The following is a 17973-nucleotide window of genomic DNA, read 5'->3' as shown; positions in this document are numbered from 1 at the left end:
GTTATTCGTTCATTAGGGACCCGGTATCGCACAGAGCATACGCCGGCCGTTTGCGTACATCTCACGGACAAAATTGTCAGTCTGATCTTAGTCAGAGGTTACCGGGTAAACTAATATTTTTATGTCTGGCCGCTCCATGCTTGCTCCGATCATAAAAATAGTTACTTTAGTTTAGCACTCATGCAACTTGCTAAGGCAGGTGATAAACATAAATCTGAGAGTTTTAATGAATGTGCCCCATGCTCCATTCGAACATCAAAACCTCAGTGTGATAATATCCTGACACGATAATCTTGCGGTAATACCAGACTCCTTCTAATCTACTGATCATAACAATTTCTGAAAGAATTCAAATAAATCAATACAATTTCTGAATAATTCAGATGAATCAAATGTAACAATTTATTATACCAGGCAGGTTTCAGCTTCAAACATAAATTAAACAATATCATACAGAATTTGATTCAAGTCCAATTAATTAAAATGATCAACAGTTGCAAAAGTTACAAAGTCATACCTGGCAATAGACACTCTGGCTACAGAGTACTTCCATTATGAATATAATATACCCAAAATGGTTCAGAAAGATTCTTGTTAAAGATGTCTTCCATTCTGTTTGAATACACACACCCAAAGTGTGGGGAAGATTCTTGCTAAAGAATGCTTCCATAATGTCTGAATACACACACCCAAAGTGTGGGGAAGATTCTTGCTAAAGAATACTTCCCAGAGTCTCTTGCCAAGCCACCTTATATACACAGAACGAGACAAAGAATAATAACATCTCAAATCAGGATTTGGTTGGTCGGTTCTCGTGACCTAAAGGAGCACCAAATGGGACTGTTAACCATCTGTAATCTAGATCTCCTCATGAGTTGACACCCATCACAGGAGTACAGATTATGTTTTAAGTTTTAAACTTTGATATACTTTCTCCTAACATTATAGAAATTAGACCTTTTTAACCATTGCACCATCACCTTTAAAACGAAACCAAACATGAAGATGAAACCTTTGTAGCATCACACCATATGTTATACCCAATGTTACATGTGTTTAGTATATTTCCAGTAACCAAAACCTTAAAGGAGAAGAGAGAGGGGGTGAAATACAGATCAGTTCCTGTGTATCCGTGACCCCTGTGGAGAGAGACAACACGTCTCTCAAAAATAGACACAGAATGTGTTTTTTATTGTTTTATGGTCCAGCTCCAAAAACAAGACTTGTCCACCTGTCCTACACCTGTGTATGTGTGGACTAAGCGTAAAAGTACATGAGAAGCCTCGCAAAGCCTATAATCTGCAGCTGCACTCAGATGCAGATCTCTAAAGATATATTTCTCATGTCTGGAAATGTCTGTCCTTTGCTGTCAGCCTTACCTTGATGACCTATTCTTGTTCTGTCACCTTCTTCTTACTGTTTTGAGGAGGATGTGTGCGTTTGTGATTTGAGTGCACAAGTGCCAGGCTGTCTTGTTCGGCACATTTAAGTTTTGGAAATCTCACCCGCCTTTCCTGTCTCCCTTCCAGGATCAAAATGCCGAGATGAAGCGCAAGGTGAAGATCACGAAACACATGTTCGACCAGCTAAAAGACGAAATCAACACCAAAGAGACAGCGCTGGAGAAAGAGAGACAGGAGTTCCAGCGCGTGGAGAGAGAGAGGGAAGCTCTTAAGGTAACCCGCATGTCTCTCATCCCCAATGCTTCTGTTTGCCTATAAAGGTTTGTCATTGAGAAGGATATCTGCTGTTTGCAGCACTATTAATGGGACTAGATCACATGAAAGTATAAATCTTTGGCAAAGACCAATGCATCCATACACAAAATGCAAATTTGTTGTCTTTTTAAATCAATTAAAAGAAAAAATTAAACATAACATTATTGTTTTCAGGTGTGTATGCTAATATACACTCACCTAAATAATTATGAGGAACAACATACTTATACTTTGCTTCACCCTCTTTCGCCTTTAGAACTGCCTTAATTATACGTTGCATTGATTCAACAAGGTGCTAAAAGCATTCTATAGAAATGTTGGCCCATATTGATAGGATAGCATCTTGCAGTTAATGGAGATTTGTGGGATGCACATCCAGGGCATGAAGCTCCCGTTCCACCACATCCCAAAGATGCTCTTTTAGGTTGAGATCTGGTGACTGTGGGGGGCATTTTAGTACAGTGAACTCATTGTCATGTTCAAGAAACCAATTTAAAATTATTCGAGCTTTGTGACATGATGCATTATTCTGCTCGGAGTAGCCATCAGAGGATGGGTACATGGTGGTCATAAAGGGATGGACATGGTCAGAAACAATGCTCAGGTAGGCCGTGGCATATAAACGATGCCCAATTGGCACTTAGGGGGCTAAAGTGTGCCAAGAAAACATCCCCCACACCATTACACCACCACCACCAGCCTGCACATTGGTAACAATGCATGATGGATCCATGTTCTCATTCTGTTTACGCCAAATTCTGACTTTACCATCTGAATGTTTCAACAGAAATCGAGACTCATCAGAACAGGCAATATTTTTCCAGTCTTCAACTGTCCAATTTTGATGAGCTTGTGCAAATTGTAACCTCTTTTTCCTCTTCTGCACGAGGTTGTGCGTGTTGTGGCTTCACAAATGCTTTGCTGCATACCTCGGTTCTAACGAGTGGTTATTTCAGTCAAAGTTGCTCTTCTATCAGCTTGAACCATTCTCCTCTGACTTCTAGCATCAACAAGGCATTTTTGCCCACAGGACTGCCGCATACTGGATGTTTTTCCGTTTTCACACCATTCTTTGTAAACCCTAGAAATGGCTGTGCGTGAAAATCCCAGTAACTGAGCAGATTGTGAAATACTCAGACCGGCCCATCTGGCACCAACAACCATGCCACGCTCAAAATTGCTTAAATCACCTTTCTTTCCCATTCTGACATTCAGTTTGGAGTTCAGGAGATTGTCTTGACCAGGACCACACTCCTAAATGCATTGAAGCAACTGCCATGTGATTGGTTGATTAGATAATTGCATTAATGGGAAATTGAACAGGTGTTCCTAATAATCCTTTAGGTGATATAATATATTTATAGTAATCTTTATAGTTATAATTCTTGGTGTGAACAGACCCTTAGAAATATATTTTTATATTTTGTTGGATATATAATGAAGTTAAGGCATAACTTAATATGCAGTCTATGTGATGGACTGGTCACTGATTTCATATCTGCTCATTTGTGATGAGCGATATGACCAGACAGCATTAAAAAAGTAACCTTTTCATTCATCTATGCGGAGATATTGTTCATAATCCTTTCATTATTGGTTTTTAGATCTTTGTGCTTATCAAATAGAATGGCACATTTCTCCTTCTCCCTGCCAAAATCTTTCAATATCACCCTCATGCAGGATAATATTGGAATATCAAATAGGATGAGCCAAAAAAAGAGAAAAGAAATAAAGGAAAACACAAAAGATCACTGCATATTTTATGACAGAAATATATATATGAGTTCAGAGGGGGCTTTGACTCCATGCACTTTCAAATTCAACAACGCACATGAAAGACTTAATGAATATGCAATGCTTTTTTTGGCACTTATTAGAGTTTTAAATTATATATGACCTTGTTCTGAGGTATAGACCAGGGGGTCTGGTCTGATGGGAAGTTATTCGGAGAGATAAAGAAAGAAAGTGAAAGAGATACTGAGTCACTGAATAAGTGGTCTTGCTGGTTTGATGGATGCCACACATTTTTAATCTACTGTTAGCTAATCTACTTTGATATTTATGTGCACATAACAATGATGAGTTGAGATGTTCAAATCAGCGACACAGTGGAATATCTCCATTAGTCTGAACAGATTGTTTGAAGAGTGTGGACCAATGGTCTGAACAGATGGTTTCAAAATGAAAGTTTGGGGTGGATGGAGCCTGGATGGCAAGACTTACAGACCGAGCCATTGTAATCTGAATATCTACAAGATAATTTACAGTCAGCTGGTCATTATCGCAAACCTACCTCGACAGGGTAATCAGGACATTGTATTCACTTTGAAGAGGTTTGTTTTGCGGTTATGACCGTCTGACTGTGCATGAACCTGCTTATCACACAGCTACTTAGTAAACAGATGGATATTAATATTGATTTGAAGTGAATTATTATGGTGGGGAAAGAAAAAAATTGCAGGGTGATACAGGGGACTGAAGCTGGCATAGCTATGAAGGAAATGAGGACAATGTCAATTATACAGTTCAGTGCTTATTATACTAAAATATTTGACACCAGGACACCACAGTTCATCAGAAGTACACTCAAACAGAAAAATTTGTTCGTCAGAGTTTTAAACATTTCACACACATGGGGCACTATTTTAACGATCTAAGTGCATGGTCCTAAGCGCATGACGCACAGTCTAAAAGGGCGTGTCCGAATCCACTTTTGCTAATTTAACAATGGGAAAAAATGGTTTGTGCGCCTAGCACACAGTCTAAAAGGTTTGTTCCTATTTTCGTACACTTAAAAAAAGATTCATTCAATTTACTCAATTTTTTTACGGTAAGTGGTCGCAATCAATTTACTTAAGCTACATTTAAACACAAAAAAAGTTGAAAATTTTTGTTTAAATGTAGCTTAAATAAATTGATGCAACCACTTACCTCATCTAAATTGAGTAAATTGAATGAATCTTTTTTTTTCAGTGTAATGAGTAGTGCGTGTGTTTTGGGCACAACGTGCAATAAACAATTGAGAGTCTCATCTCTGATCCCCTTTAAAAGCCCGTTGCGCTCGCGGCAAGCCGATTTCCTATTTAGATGGCAGAATTTGTAAACTAACCGGAAGAAGCAGACCACCAGTTTAAGATTGATGTTAATTTTTTGGGGGGTTTTATTTGTAATCAAATTATTCTTTTTGTGTATTAACACATTTAAAAGTCATTTTAGGTTCCTTAACTCATTCACCGCCAGCCTTTTTGAGGAAAGTTGCCCACCTGCATTTTTGTGATTTTAACAAAAGTTTCACAAAATTCCTTGCAGGAAAAATTATCTTCTATAAATATATAAACATACAAATTATATCAAATTAAAGAACACACCCTCTGCTTTCAAACAAACAATAAACAAACAAACAAAATGGGGAAGAAACGTTTCATTATATATTTACTTTTTCCACTTAATTTAACCACTGAAATATGGATATTTCTCTTCAAAAATACAACATTTTGAGCAAAAAGCTTAAAAAATTTCGTTTTTGTAAAGGAATTTATGTTAGAGATCAGACTCAGAATGACTATCAAACATAAAGGCAGTTAAAATAAATCATTAAATCTTTTAACTTCCGTTTTTGATAAATTCGGTTTGGCGTCATCTAGTGGATAAAAGCGGTATTACACTTTCACTTTGAAATTCGTCCAGAAAGGCGTATTTATTAGTTAAATATTAACTCATAATTGACGAGATAACTCGTCAATGGCGGTGAATGAATTAAGATAACAATGCGCCAACAATGAGCCTGAACATACCTTGTTTGCAGACCAGTACGCCTGTGGGCGCACAAATGGGCACAAATGTATTCGCTATTTGAACAACATGACACTGGACGTGAAATGATAAATGCGCCGTGCTGAAAAAAACTAGTCAAAACACTTGTGTTGCGTATTGCGCTACATAGGGCCCATGTTGTGCCAGACTATTTTAAAAGGATGGTTCACTGAGAAAAAAATATTCAGTCATCATTTACTCACCCTCAAGTTGTTCCAAACTGCTGAATATAGCAACGCTGACATCGCGGGCACACGCGTCAAAATTTTTAGGCATAAAATCTGTTTCAGCCCGAGCGGGACATTTACAACGCGTCTCGTGCAATATCCAATCCTCGTCGCATGGTTGTAGTATGTTTTCACTAAATACGACAATAAATACATCCGACCACCGGAAGCGTTTGATATTTTAAGCTTTCAACCCGGATGTGTTTTTAGTTCACAGCAACTGTTTGAAAATTTGTGTCACTTTCAACCGGGCGGTGTGCTTCCACTAAACTCTGAACACTAATGAAAGGTACATGGACCAAAATATATATCTTTTATCTTGGTACTGAAACATGGTAACAACGTAAATTGCGGATAATTTGAATATTACGTTTATGGTAATAGACTACAGTGAACATCATGTCAGTACGTCCACTGCAGGCATCGTTCCAAAAACCATGCTTACCATGGGTCTGATGCCCATTCCAACTAAAGTCTGATGCCCATTCCGACTAAAACAGTAAATGTTCATGATTAAATTTAAAAGAACTAACAAAATTCTAACTTCAGTTAAAATTTCATGAACATATTTGATAAAATAAGAAAATTATAAGCAAAAACATGTGAATAAGCAGCATTTTCGGTCAGATAGCTTCCATAGACATCCATATATAACTTTTTCCTCTGATTCTAATATTAAAAATATCATAACTTCCTCAATCCTCAATGGATTTTTACAATCCAGGTATCTTTGTAAATGAGAATGTCTGCTCTGTCTAGTCATGTGATACATTTTTAGCTTTTCGGTTTTTGAAAATTTTGTCATCATACAAAGGCAAATATATTAAAGAATGTTTGTAATATTATAAGATCATGCAAGTCAATGGTGTTTGGTTATTAACATTCTCCAAAATATCTTCCTTTATGTTCAGCGAAACAAACAAAAAAAAATGTACAGGTTTGCAAAAACGTGAGGGTACAGTAAGTAAATGATCACAGGATTTTCATTTTATGGTGAACTATCCCTTTAACTTTCTTTCTTTCCTGAAACTAGAATGGAAAAAATTGCAATAATTTATGTGAACTGGTGAATTATGATTATGTAATACTACTTATGCATCTGTTTTTATTTGAAGCTTGAACACTTGAATTCCCATTCATCATAACTGCGTGAAAAGATATGCACAAGGTCGTGAAAAAAATCTGCTTTTATTTTTCTCAAAGGAAAGAAAACCAAAAGGGATTACAGGAATGTGAGCATAGACAAAGACAGCATTTTTAATTTTAATAACAGGAGATAACTGTCAGTCCGTTTCAGTTCATCCTAAAGTTAAGTCTTAGAATCGTATATTAAAATACTTAATTTCATTTCTTAAAAATTCCCTCATGGTATCTGACTGATTAAGTGCAGTTGAAGATCCTTAAAAGCTCATTTTGGAGGGAATGTGGTATGCGCATAAGTAAAAAGCACATGGATAGATTCATTAATAAAAGTATATAGGTCTCAAGGGCTGGTGGGCAGCTACCCAACTCGAGCAGATTACCCAGCATGCCACAGGAGGTGCCGTCTGCCGCCCTGACTGGTTCTCAGGAAATATGACGGCTGTGATGTTCACCTTTCCTTTGAACCATAAAGTGAAAAGGCAGGATGCCCAATGGAGAAGAATGAGAGAAGGAAAGATAAGAGATTGAGTACTAAAGAAAAAGTGAAGATTGAAACATAAGAGAATCTGTACAAAGTAAAGTCTGTGAACTCTGCAGACGTAGAGACTTCCGTGGTAGACATCAACATAATCTTTGGAGAGCATGCTTCTCCTTTACTAATCAAAGTAAGTGGCATGGTTGAGCTGAGCCCAGTGGTTCCCTCTGTGTATATTCCCGTCCTGATGAACGAAAGCCACAGAGAACGCTAGAAAAAGGCCAGCCGTCAACAAGCTTAGAAGAGCACTTGAAATTACATCCAGAGGACGATAAGTTTCAGGAAAGTTTCTTCGGTAAACATTTTAGCCTGCCATGCAAAATCACTTAATTCACAATCATGAATCATAAAGTCCTGTTGTGAAAATAGCTTATTACAGAAACTTGCCTTGTAAAGGGTTTGATGTGGATGCTCATTTCACTTGGCCAGTCGACATAGAGGGACGGGTAAAGACTCTTAAGACTCAGTGAACAGAGCCAAACTCTGTGTTTTTAGGTGCATAAATGAATTGCTTTACATATTTGTTCAAACATACATTTGGAAGCAAAGAAGAACAAACGTAACAATCTCTGATGATATGAAAAAATCAAAGCTTGCAAAACAACTAAGAGTTGGAGAAATGACAAACAAGGGTAATCTTTCATGTTTTGAGGTGCCGTAGGGACGTGATGCAGAAAACTTTAAATTCATAGGGAGTTCACCGGAGGCTTGCGTAACCCTCCCTGGCATTTTCCTTCTTTCACCTTCATATGTTTTCCTGGTTTCCGTGAGCCTCTGTCTCTCTCTTTGCCTTTTAGTCTAAAGCATACAGGTGCCCTAGAGCTGAAATTATTCTCAGTTTTCTTCTCTGGTTCTGCTCCGCTCTCGTTGAAAGCAAGAGTTGCATTTGGTGATATTGGGGTTTGTGTTTATTTATTTTGTTTTTTTACACTTTGTTGTGTTTTACATACACAGCTTGTTCCAAGATCTCTCTTTTAAGGGGCCAATCATGCCAACCGCTTTTAAAACGCCTGGAAAAGCAAGGCGTGCTGCACTGCCTTTTTTTGGTCACTTTAAAGGGATAGTTCACCCAGAAATGAAAATAATGTCATTAAAGGAATATTCCATTTTCTTAAAAGAAAAATGCAGATAATTTACTCACCACCATGTCATCCAAAATGTTGATGTCTTTCTTTGTTCAGTCGAGAACAAATTATGTTTTTTGAGGAAAACATTCCAGGATTTTTCTCATTTTAATGGACTTTAATAGACACCAACATTTAATACTTAACTCAACACTTAACAGTTTTTTTCAACAGAGTTTCAAAGGTCTATAAATGATCCCAAACGAGGCATTAGGGTCTTATCTAGCGAAACAATTGTCATTTTTGACAAGAAAAACAAAAAACACGCTCTTTCAAACCACAACTTTTCGTCTAGGTCCGGTCCAGCGCGACCTAACGTAAATGCGTAGTGACGTAGGGAGGTCACGTGTTACATATATAAAACGCACATTTGCGGACCATTGTAAACAATAAACTGACAAAAAGACATTAATTAATATCATTCGACAACCAACAACGTCGGAACGGTCCTCTTTCTCAACACTTGTAAACACTGGGGCGGATTTACGCGTTCGTCCTCTGTGACCTCTTGACGTCATGGCGTATTGCGTGGGGTCACGCTATCGCATCATGACTGGATTTAGACGAGAAGTTGTGGTTTAAAAGTGGATTTTTTTTATTTTTCTTGTCAAAAATGACAATCGTCTCGCCAGACAAGACCCTTATGTCTCGTTTGGGATCGTTTATAGTCCTTTGAAACCTGTTAAGTGTTGAGTTAAGTATTAAATGTTGGGCTCTATTAAAGTCCATTAAAATGAGAAAAATCCTGCAATGTTTTCCTCAAAAAACATAATTTCTTCTCGACTGAACAAAGAAAGACATCAACATTTTGGATGACATGGTGGTGAGTAAATTATCTGGATTTTTCTTTTAAGAAAATGGAATATTCCTTTAATGACTCACCCTCATGTCATTCCAAACTCGTAAGACCTCCGTTCATCTTCAGGAACACAGTTTAAGATGTTTTAGATTTAGTCCGAGAGCTTGTTGACCCTTCATTGAAAATCTACATACGGTCAGTGATGGTAATAACAGCTTCATAAATAAACGGCATTACTAACGGCGTTATTTTTTTTCCAGTAACGAGTAATCAAATAATTTACTGTTTCCCCCGTTATAACGCTGTTACCGTTACTGACATTAAAATGCTGTGCGTTACTATAATTAATCTCAGAAACCCAAGCGAGTAGGCTCTCATCCATACAGGCAATGTTTTTCTCTAGTGTGTGTTTGTGTGTTTGAGCGTGTGTTGAGGGGTAGGGATACTTTTAAAACGGTTCCCGTGCCTAAACCGATACTTTAAAAAAAGAGTCACAAAAAGACGGTGGATGAAAGTACAGCATAAAACACAATGAAAATTCTTCTCTGTTTGTCATAATTTGTTTATTAATGATCATTGATTTGCCTAAAGCACCATCATCTTTTAAGACCTGCATTCTTGATTTCGTCTTTATGAGATTTTTGATGTGTGAATTAAAATTTAAAATCTTTTCAACACTCCACTTTGAGCTCAGTAAAATGTTCTATGATTGGTTGTTAACTCTTTCGCCGCCAGCGTTTTTAAAAAAAGTTGCCAGCCAGCGCCAGCGTTTTTCATGATTTTCACAAAAGTTTAATGCCTTCCAGAAAATGTTCTTATTTAAATATATAAACATACAAAATACCAAATGAAAGAACAGACCCTCTGCTTTCAAACAAACAAAAAAAAGTTTCATCCTACCTTCAGGAGTTCTTTTGTAATCAGCTTTTGAATATGGGTAGGTTTCTGCAAAAACATCAATTTTTGAGGAAAAAGCTGAGATAATTCCATTTTGTGACGGACTTTTCATAGAGATCCCATTCAGAGCGATCTTTAAAACAGACACGGACATACAGCCGCTTGCCATTGGGCAATACGTAATAATAGCGGTATAATAGCGGTATTGCGGAGAGCCGGAAATACTCGTCATTGACAGGGAACCGTTTTCTCTTGATTGACGAAATATCTTGTCAATGGCGGTGAAAGAGTTAATGATCTGTTCAATGATCTGTTCAAAGCCTACGCGGCTGCCACTCACAAAAAGATAAAGGACGAGTTCTAATCGAAAGTGATCATCCCTATGCCTATTCCCTTCAAAGATCAAAACTCTTGATGTATTAACTCTAGAGAGACCTGCGCAGTTGTGTCTCATATTGTGGCTAATTAAACACACTTGGCACATAGAGCAATAAAATACAGCGTCTTTTTCTCTATATTTGGATCGACTGTTCATGAGACATCCTCTTTGGAAGTGCCCTTATATTCGCAAAACAGCATTTGGAATTCACCCCAAATTTGTCATGTTTAATTTATTTTATTATGTTTAATGTTAAGCGTCGCCGTCCCGTATACGGGACACCTAAGTTTACTTCAATATTGTTGATGTAAATTTTAATCTATCACTATAAACTATATATCGTTGGAAATGTCTAAGCCTCTAGAATAGACATTTCAACAGTGTTTTATAAAATAAAGTATGTAGGGAGAGTAATTGATTAATTTATAAAGAGAGTGTGCCTAAAAACGTTTATATCCTGCTAAATGTCACTGTCCCGCCAGCGGAACGGCTACGTTTACTTCAGTGTTTTGCATGTGAATTCTTATCCAATCCTGACAAACTATATATCGTTTGAAAGCTCTAAGGGTGTGGATTCAATTTAAAATCAGGATTTTGGGAAAGAAATGACATAGTGAGAGCCATTTTCTAAAATGCCACGGATCCACAGGTGGGCCCACGTTGTTGTTATATACAGTTGAAAGAAAAAGTATGTGAACCCTTTGTGCTTACTTGGATTTCTACATAAATTGGTCATAAAATATGTTCTGATCTTCATCTAAGTCACAACAATAGAGAAACACAGTCTACTTAAACTAATACCGCACAAACATTATACGTTTTCATGTTTTTGTTGAGCACAGCATGTGGGCATTTATGGTGCATGCGGGGTGGAGGAAGTATGTGAAACCCTGGGCTAATGACTTCTCCAAGAGCTAATTGGAGCCAGGAGTCAGCCAACCTGGGGTCCAATCAATGTGATGAGATTGGATGTGTTGATTAAAGCTGCCCTGTCCAATAAAAAACACACACCAGTTTTGAGTTTGCTTTTCTGAAGAAGCATTGTCTGATGTGAACCATGCCTCGCACAAAAGAGCTCTCAGAAGACCTACGATCAAGAATTGTTGACTTACATAAAGCTGGAAAGGGCTACAAAAGTATATTTAAAGCCTTGATGTCCATGTGTCCACGGTAAGACAGATTGTCTACAAATGGAGAACTGCACTGTTGCTACACTCCCTAGGCTTAGTCGTCCTGTAAAGATGACTGCAAGAGCACAGCGCAGAATTCTCAATGAGGTGAAGAAGAATCCTAGAGTGTCAGCTAAAGGCTTACAGAAATCTCTGGCACATGCTAACATTTTTGTTGACAAATCTACAATAAGGAAAACATTAAACAAGAATGGACTTCATGGGAGGACACCATGGAGGAAGCCACTGCTGTCCAAAAAAAAAAACATTGCAGCACGTTTGAAGTTTGCAAAAGAGCACCTGGATGTTCCACAGCACTACTGGCAAAACATTCTGTGGACAGATGAAACCAAAATTGAGTTGTTTGTAAAGAACACACAACGCTATGTGTGGAGAACAAAAGGCACCGCACACAATCATCAAAACCTCATCCCAACTGTGAAATATAGTGGAGGGGGCATCATGGTTTGGGGCTGCTTTGCTGCCTCAGGCCCTGGACGGATTACTGTCATCAATGGAAAAATGAATTCCAAAGTTTATCAAGACATTTTGCAGGAAAACTTAAGACCATCTCTCCGCCAACTGAAGCTTAACAGAGGTTGGGCGATGAACAGGACAACGACCCAAAGCATAGAAGTAAATCAGCAACAGAATGGCTTCAACAGAAGAAAATATGCCTTCTGGAGTGGCCCAGTCAGAGTCCTGACCTCAACCGGATTGAGATGCTGTGGCATGACCTCAAGAGAACGATTCACACCAGACATCCCAAGAATATTGCTGAACTGAAACACTTTTGTAAAGAGGAATGGTCCAAAATTTCTCCTGACAGCTGTGCAGGTCTGATCTGCAACTATAGGAAACGTTTGGTTAAGGTTATTGCTGCCAAAGTAGGGTCAACCAGTTATTAAACCCAATTAGTCTTGGGTATGTGGTGAAGCTTCCACCCTGCACTATGAATGCTTACATGTTGTGTTCAATAAAAACATAAAAAAGTATAATGTTTGTGCGGTATTAGTTTAAGCAGACTGTGTTTCTCTATTGTTGTGACTTAGATGAAGATCAGAACACATTTTATGACCAATTTATGAAGAAATCCAAGTAAGCCCAAAGGGTTCACATACTTTTTCTTTCAACTGTATTTGTAACACTAATACCCTAATCTAAACCTAAAAAATCTTGACAAACTATATATCATTGGAAAGCTCTGAGAGTGTAGTTTTCATATTTTATCACCATTGTGGGGAAATTGTGTCGTAGTGAGAATCAGTTTCTAAAATGTCACGGGGCCACAGGTGGATCCAATCTGTTTTTACATATATATAGCACAAATACCCTATTCAAAACATAAACAATTTTGACAAACTATATATATCATTGGAAAGCTCTAAGAATGTAGTTTTCATATTTCAAAAAAGTTTAGTAATAATAGTAATAATAATGCAGTGACAGTTATTTATAAATTTATGACATGAGAGTATGCTGCAAACCGTTGACACCTACTGGCCATTGTTGGTAAAATCACAAAAAGTGTGAGACAAACCTAATTTTTGGTGATTTTAACTTGAAATTTGGATCAAAACTTACTTTTTTGAGATATTTACCTTTTTATAATTTATTTTATAAAATGTATATTTTATTGGATTATTTTTATTTATTAAAATAAATGTAAACTGCTATAAAAATGTGTTTAATATTTTCACGTGCTTACACTTCAAACTTTAAATTGTCTTTTTTAAAACAAGACCAAGATTTATGGAAGGTTTTTTTGGTCTTTTTTAAATTAATTAATTAAATTATAAAATAATTAATTAAATTATAAAATAAAAAATAAAATCGCAAAATATGTCCCAAATTTGAAAATTAAATGCTAAAATAAAAATTAAAACATTATATTAAATTATTTCATTTTCATTTTTAACGTGATGAAGCATCATTCCGGCCAAATTAAAAAAAGAAAATTAAATTGATGATTTGACATTTCATTTTCAATATAATCTTGAGTCAAGACTGACAATATTAAAATAAAAAGTCAAGCTTGAAAAGGAATCTGTAAATACATTTTTAAAAGGGTTTTTATTCATACGCAAGCAATAATAGGGACAAAATTAAAATGTAAAGTTCAGTTTTAATTTTATGTTCTCTTTATATTATTTGTTTTGATTTTCTTTTTCGTTTTCATTTTCATTTTCAACTTGTACACTCCAAAAACAAACGGCGCCATACAGCACCAAAAGTGGCTCCCCGCTCGCAATCATAGAAGAACCGTTTTTAGTGCCATATAGCACCGGTGAAGCACCGGTGAAGCACCGGTGAAGCACCTGTGTAGAACCACACAGTGCCATGCAGAACCAAATGTGGTGCTATAGTGGTTCCACATGGCCCCTACATGGCTCCACACAGGTGCCTCACCGGTGCTTCACCGGTGCTACATGGCACCAAAAACGGTTCCTCCATGGCCACGATTCAAATCAACAGTCTTGGCTCTATATAGCACCGTTTGTTCTTTTTAGAGTGTATGCAAATTTAATGTTAATCAGTGGGTGGCGTTTACTTGCTCAAAAAAGGGGATTGGCTAAAGCTGCGTTGCCAACTCAGCGACTGTGTTGCTAAAATAGCGACTTTATTGCTACATCTAGCGACTTTTAGGCCCATTTAGACAAACTTAGCGAATGTTTGGATGAATCCTAGCTTCACATCTGTACAGATAGGCTACTGTGTCGCTTGTACTGGCCCACGAGTGCCGGGTGGCGCTGTCCCGGTGAAATGTGCGTCTGGTGTCTCTGTGCATGGAGCTGGGCAGTGTAGGAGCTGACGCGTGGATGAGATTCGCGTACATTGTTTACATTTCAAAGGAGGAACAAACAATAAAGAGTGGCTGGTCCGCTGTTATATATGTGCGTATTTTCACACATCTGGTCCGGTGAGGCGTCAGTTTAACGAGCTGATACACCGACCAGTCACTTACTTTTAAATAAACATTATCTGTTTATTTAGCCTATGTGTTATCTGTACAAGTATCAGAACTTGCGTCCTCTGTGAAATGCGAGTCTCTCGGAGTCTTCTGTGTACACTGCACTGGACACAACATACAGTTCTTCTGACCATAGCTGAAGCGTGGAAGACGAGCTACGCATATAAGGGCTGTGACGATATCACAGTAATACTGCATCACTGCTGTAATAAGATGCCAGCTGCGGTGATGTCACGGCCGCAACCTTATAAAGCGTGTCATGCCCAAGTGCTCTGATTTCTTGAACTGTACCAACTCACTCCCTGGTTTTAAACCCCTGCGCGAATAACAACATCTCTGCAAGGAAATGTCAGAGCCATGCCCATGAAAGTTCATGTGCAAGGAGTCCGAGCCACGCGCATATTAAGCTTTCTCGCTCAAGGAGAAGCAGGCACTGTGCTGGTGATGATAATGATAGCATAATAATAATTTAAAACTATAATGGGCAAACATGACAACTATCGTTATGAAGGCAGAAGCGCGTATACTGACAGCATAACTCGTTATTTGGTTGAATGCTGTGCTTATATCTGGAGCTACTGTAAGCGAATTTCTGAAAGCAATGATTGGAGTATCCATAAGTTTTGCGCAGTTATTTACGTAATGATGCAATTGTTGATTTCGTTTTGTATCCACTTTGAGAAAATCTAATTAAACATACTAACAATAATAACATTAAATAATATTTATTTTCGATATCTTTTGAGTTTAATATCAATTATGGAACAGTTTTTGTCATTGTTTGTAACCCATTTTTTGTACAATAAATTATTAAGAGTTTCAACATGTTTGGAGAAGTGTGTTTCTATTCACGGAGAGTTTACCGAAAATGAATGTCTAAAGAAATAGGAATCAGGTTTTGCACAACTCATCAGAAACAATCTTAAACTCTGCATGTTCTTTCTGCAGGTTTTCAGGTTGTTATTCTATGAAATGTATTGTATAAAATGGGTTATAAACGATGACATAAAATGTCTATAAATCATAGTATATTCAAAAGATATAAAAAACAAAAGTTAACATATAGAAATACATATTATTTCACATTGTTATTGCTAATATAATTTGTTGTTTTAATAATATGGGGTGGGTTGTTGTGCTAACAGTCTAACCGCGTGATTCTGTTGCTTCTTCACCACGGTAAAATAAAATTCCGTACGGTCACAGCTAGGGCTGCACGATTTGGAGAAAAAATCTAATTGCGATTTTTCTGATCAAAATTGCGATTCACGATTTAAAGTGCGATTCATTAGTATATAATAAAAGAGGTACATCCAGGTTTGTTGTGGTGGTTTTAATAGCACCAAAGAAAGATGCTGTGCTACTGTTTATTTAAAACCTCTTAAACATTGTACCAAGTTGTCTGCAGGACTTTGCTATTCTGCAGACAAACTTTTTTTTTAATCTAAGAACATTAAAAAAAATACAATTTAAAAAAATTTTTTTGAAAGTTTTATTTAAAATAACATATAGGCCAATGTATTTTGGCTGTCACTACAACAATGCATCTGACAAGCAAATGTTTAGTTTTTCTTTTAATCATAAGACTATACTCATCTTGTTTTACTTTTCAGGCATCTGTAATAAATGTAAATATATTAGTTATTAGAATCTATGATTTAACATAAGCAAAAAATACAAATAAAACACTGCACAGTCCTCACTGTAGGATTTTAAATGTGGAGCTGCAGAAGCTTGTTCAGTTAAGAGTAAGGGGTGATTTAAATTTTTGGTGTGTAATAAACATTTCTGACACAGAAAGCACCAGGTTACTGTCACTTTAAGACACAAGACAGCTAAACTGCTCTGCTTCAATATAGCCTATTGATAAACATCCAGCTGTTTATGTTCACTTAGACAAGAAAGAAAACTTAAGTTTAGTGATCACGCGTGTGCTGACTGCTCTCTGTGTGCGCGCTTCATGAACCCTCATGCCTGTAAATATTCAAAGCGGTGCAGATGTGCACGTGCAAGAAAGTATAATGTACCTGTTTCGTCTGCTGTGTTCCGGGCTTTAATGAAACCTGCTTATAGTCTGATGAGGCGTTTGTCATTCACACAGACCTCTGGTCCCAGAAAATACCCGTAAAATTGCCAGACAAGGGTCTGTGTGAACAAAAACTCGTTCCGTTAATCTTCTGGGATCGTTGCCGGAAAGAGGACCTAGTCAGATACACGGGTAACCCTCTGTGTGAACAGAAGCCGCAACAATGCCATAAAGGGCGTGTCGAAGTGAGGACGCGCGCGTCATCATCACAACGCAAGTTATGGTTCAGCTCCTTACAACGAGAGATAACGTGCATATAAACATTCACCACGAGAAATGTTGCAAACTAGATTGAAGCAGTTATCAGGAAATGATACATGAGATGCATAAACAATGACGCACGTGCCGTAGTGAGGACGCGCGTGTCATGGCAACATGAAGTTGGTTCAACTCTTTAAAATGAGGGATTTACAACATTCACGACGAGAAATAGCAGCAAACTGGACTGAAGCAGATATCATGTAAGTTAGCTTATTACTTACTGTGTTGAAACGGAGATCATTCAGCAGCATAAAAGAATATCGCGTCACGTGCTCATTTGAGCTATAATAAACGAAAATACCCGCACGTCATGCCAACAAGATAATATCGTTCAGCTCCTCAAAATGCGGGTTTTAAATGCATATAAACAATCACGGTGAGAAATGTCTGAAAACTGTATCAAAGCAGAAATCAGGGAGCTCGTCAAATACTCGTACATTATACGTCACACCCTCACGTGTCTATACGGGAATTATCCGGGATGTGTCTGAACGCTCACACAGATTCCGGAAAAAGACTGTCTGTGTGAACAAACCAAAATCAAACTAATCCCGCAAAATACCCAGACACGTTTTACGTGTATTTTCCGGAATTACTGTGTGAAAAGGGCTATTGTTTGCGATGCATGACGAGAAACGGACGTATATACACCTTTCTTTAAGTCCAACATTACACAAAAGGGAAATGTTTTCGCGCATTTCTGTCCTTTCATTTGCCGTTTAATGAGTTATAATGCGTTTTTAAAATGACTGAATCCAAAATCTGCCAACTTCATGACATTCCGCGTTGTGCAGTTAATTCCATTTGTATGCATTTCGCGATTCTGTCCGTGTTTATCGCATCGCGGAAAT

At 37.5% G+C, this 17973-nt stretch overlaps 1 protein-coding gene across 1 annotated transcript in view; it reads left to right on the top strand.

Moving 5' to 3' along the window:
• The window catches only part of cfap58 (cilia and flagella associated protein 58), a 157512-nt gene that overhangs the window by 51327 nt on the left and 88212 nt on the right, over positions 1-17973 (top strand). The window contains exon 11 of the mRNA XM_055204571.2: positions 1530-1676. Within this exon, the coding sequence (XP_055060546.2) occupies positions 1530-1676 (147 nt within the window). The remainder of the gene's footprint in view (positions 1-1529; positions 1677-17973) is intronic.

This window comes from Misgurnus anguillicaudatus, chromosome 3 (assembly GCF_027580225.2).
Source record: "Misgurnus anguillicaudatus chromosome 3, ASM2758022v2, whole genome shotgun sequence".
Classification (NCBI taxonomy): domain Eukaryota; kingdom Metazoa; phylum Chordata; class Actinopteri; order Cypriniformes; family Cobitidae; genus Misgurnus; species Misgurnus anguillicaudatus.
This window is presented reverse-complemented; position numbering and strand designations above follow the sequence as displayed.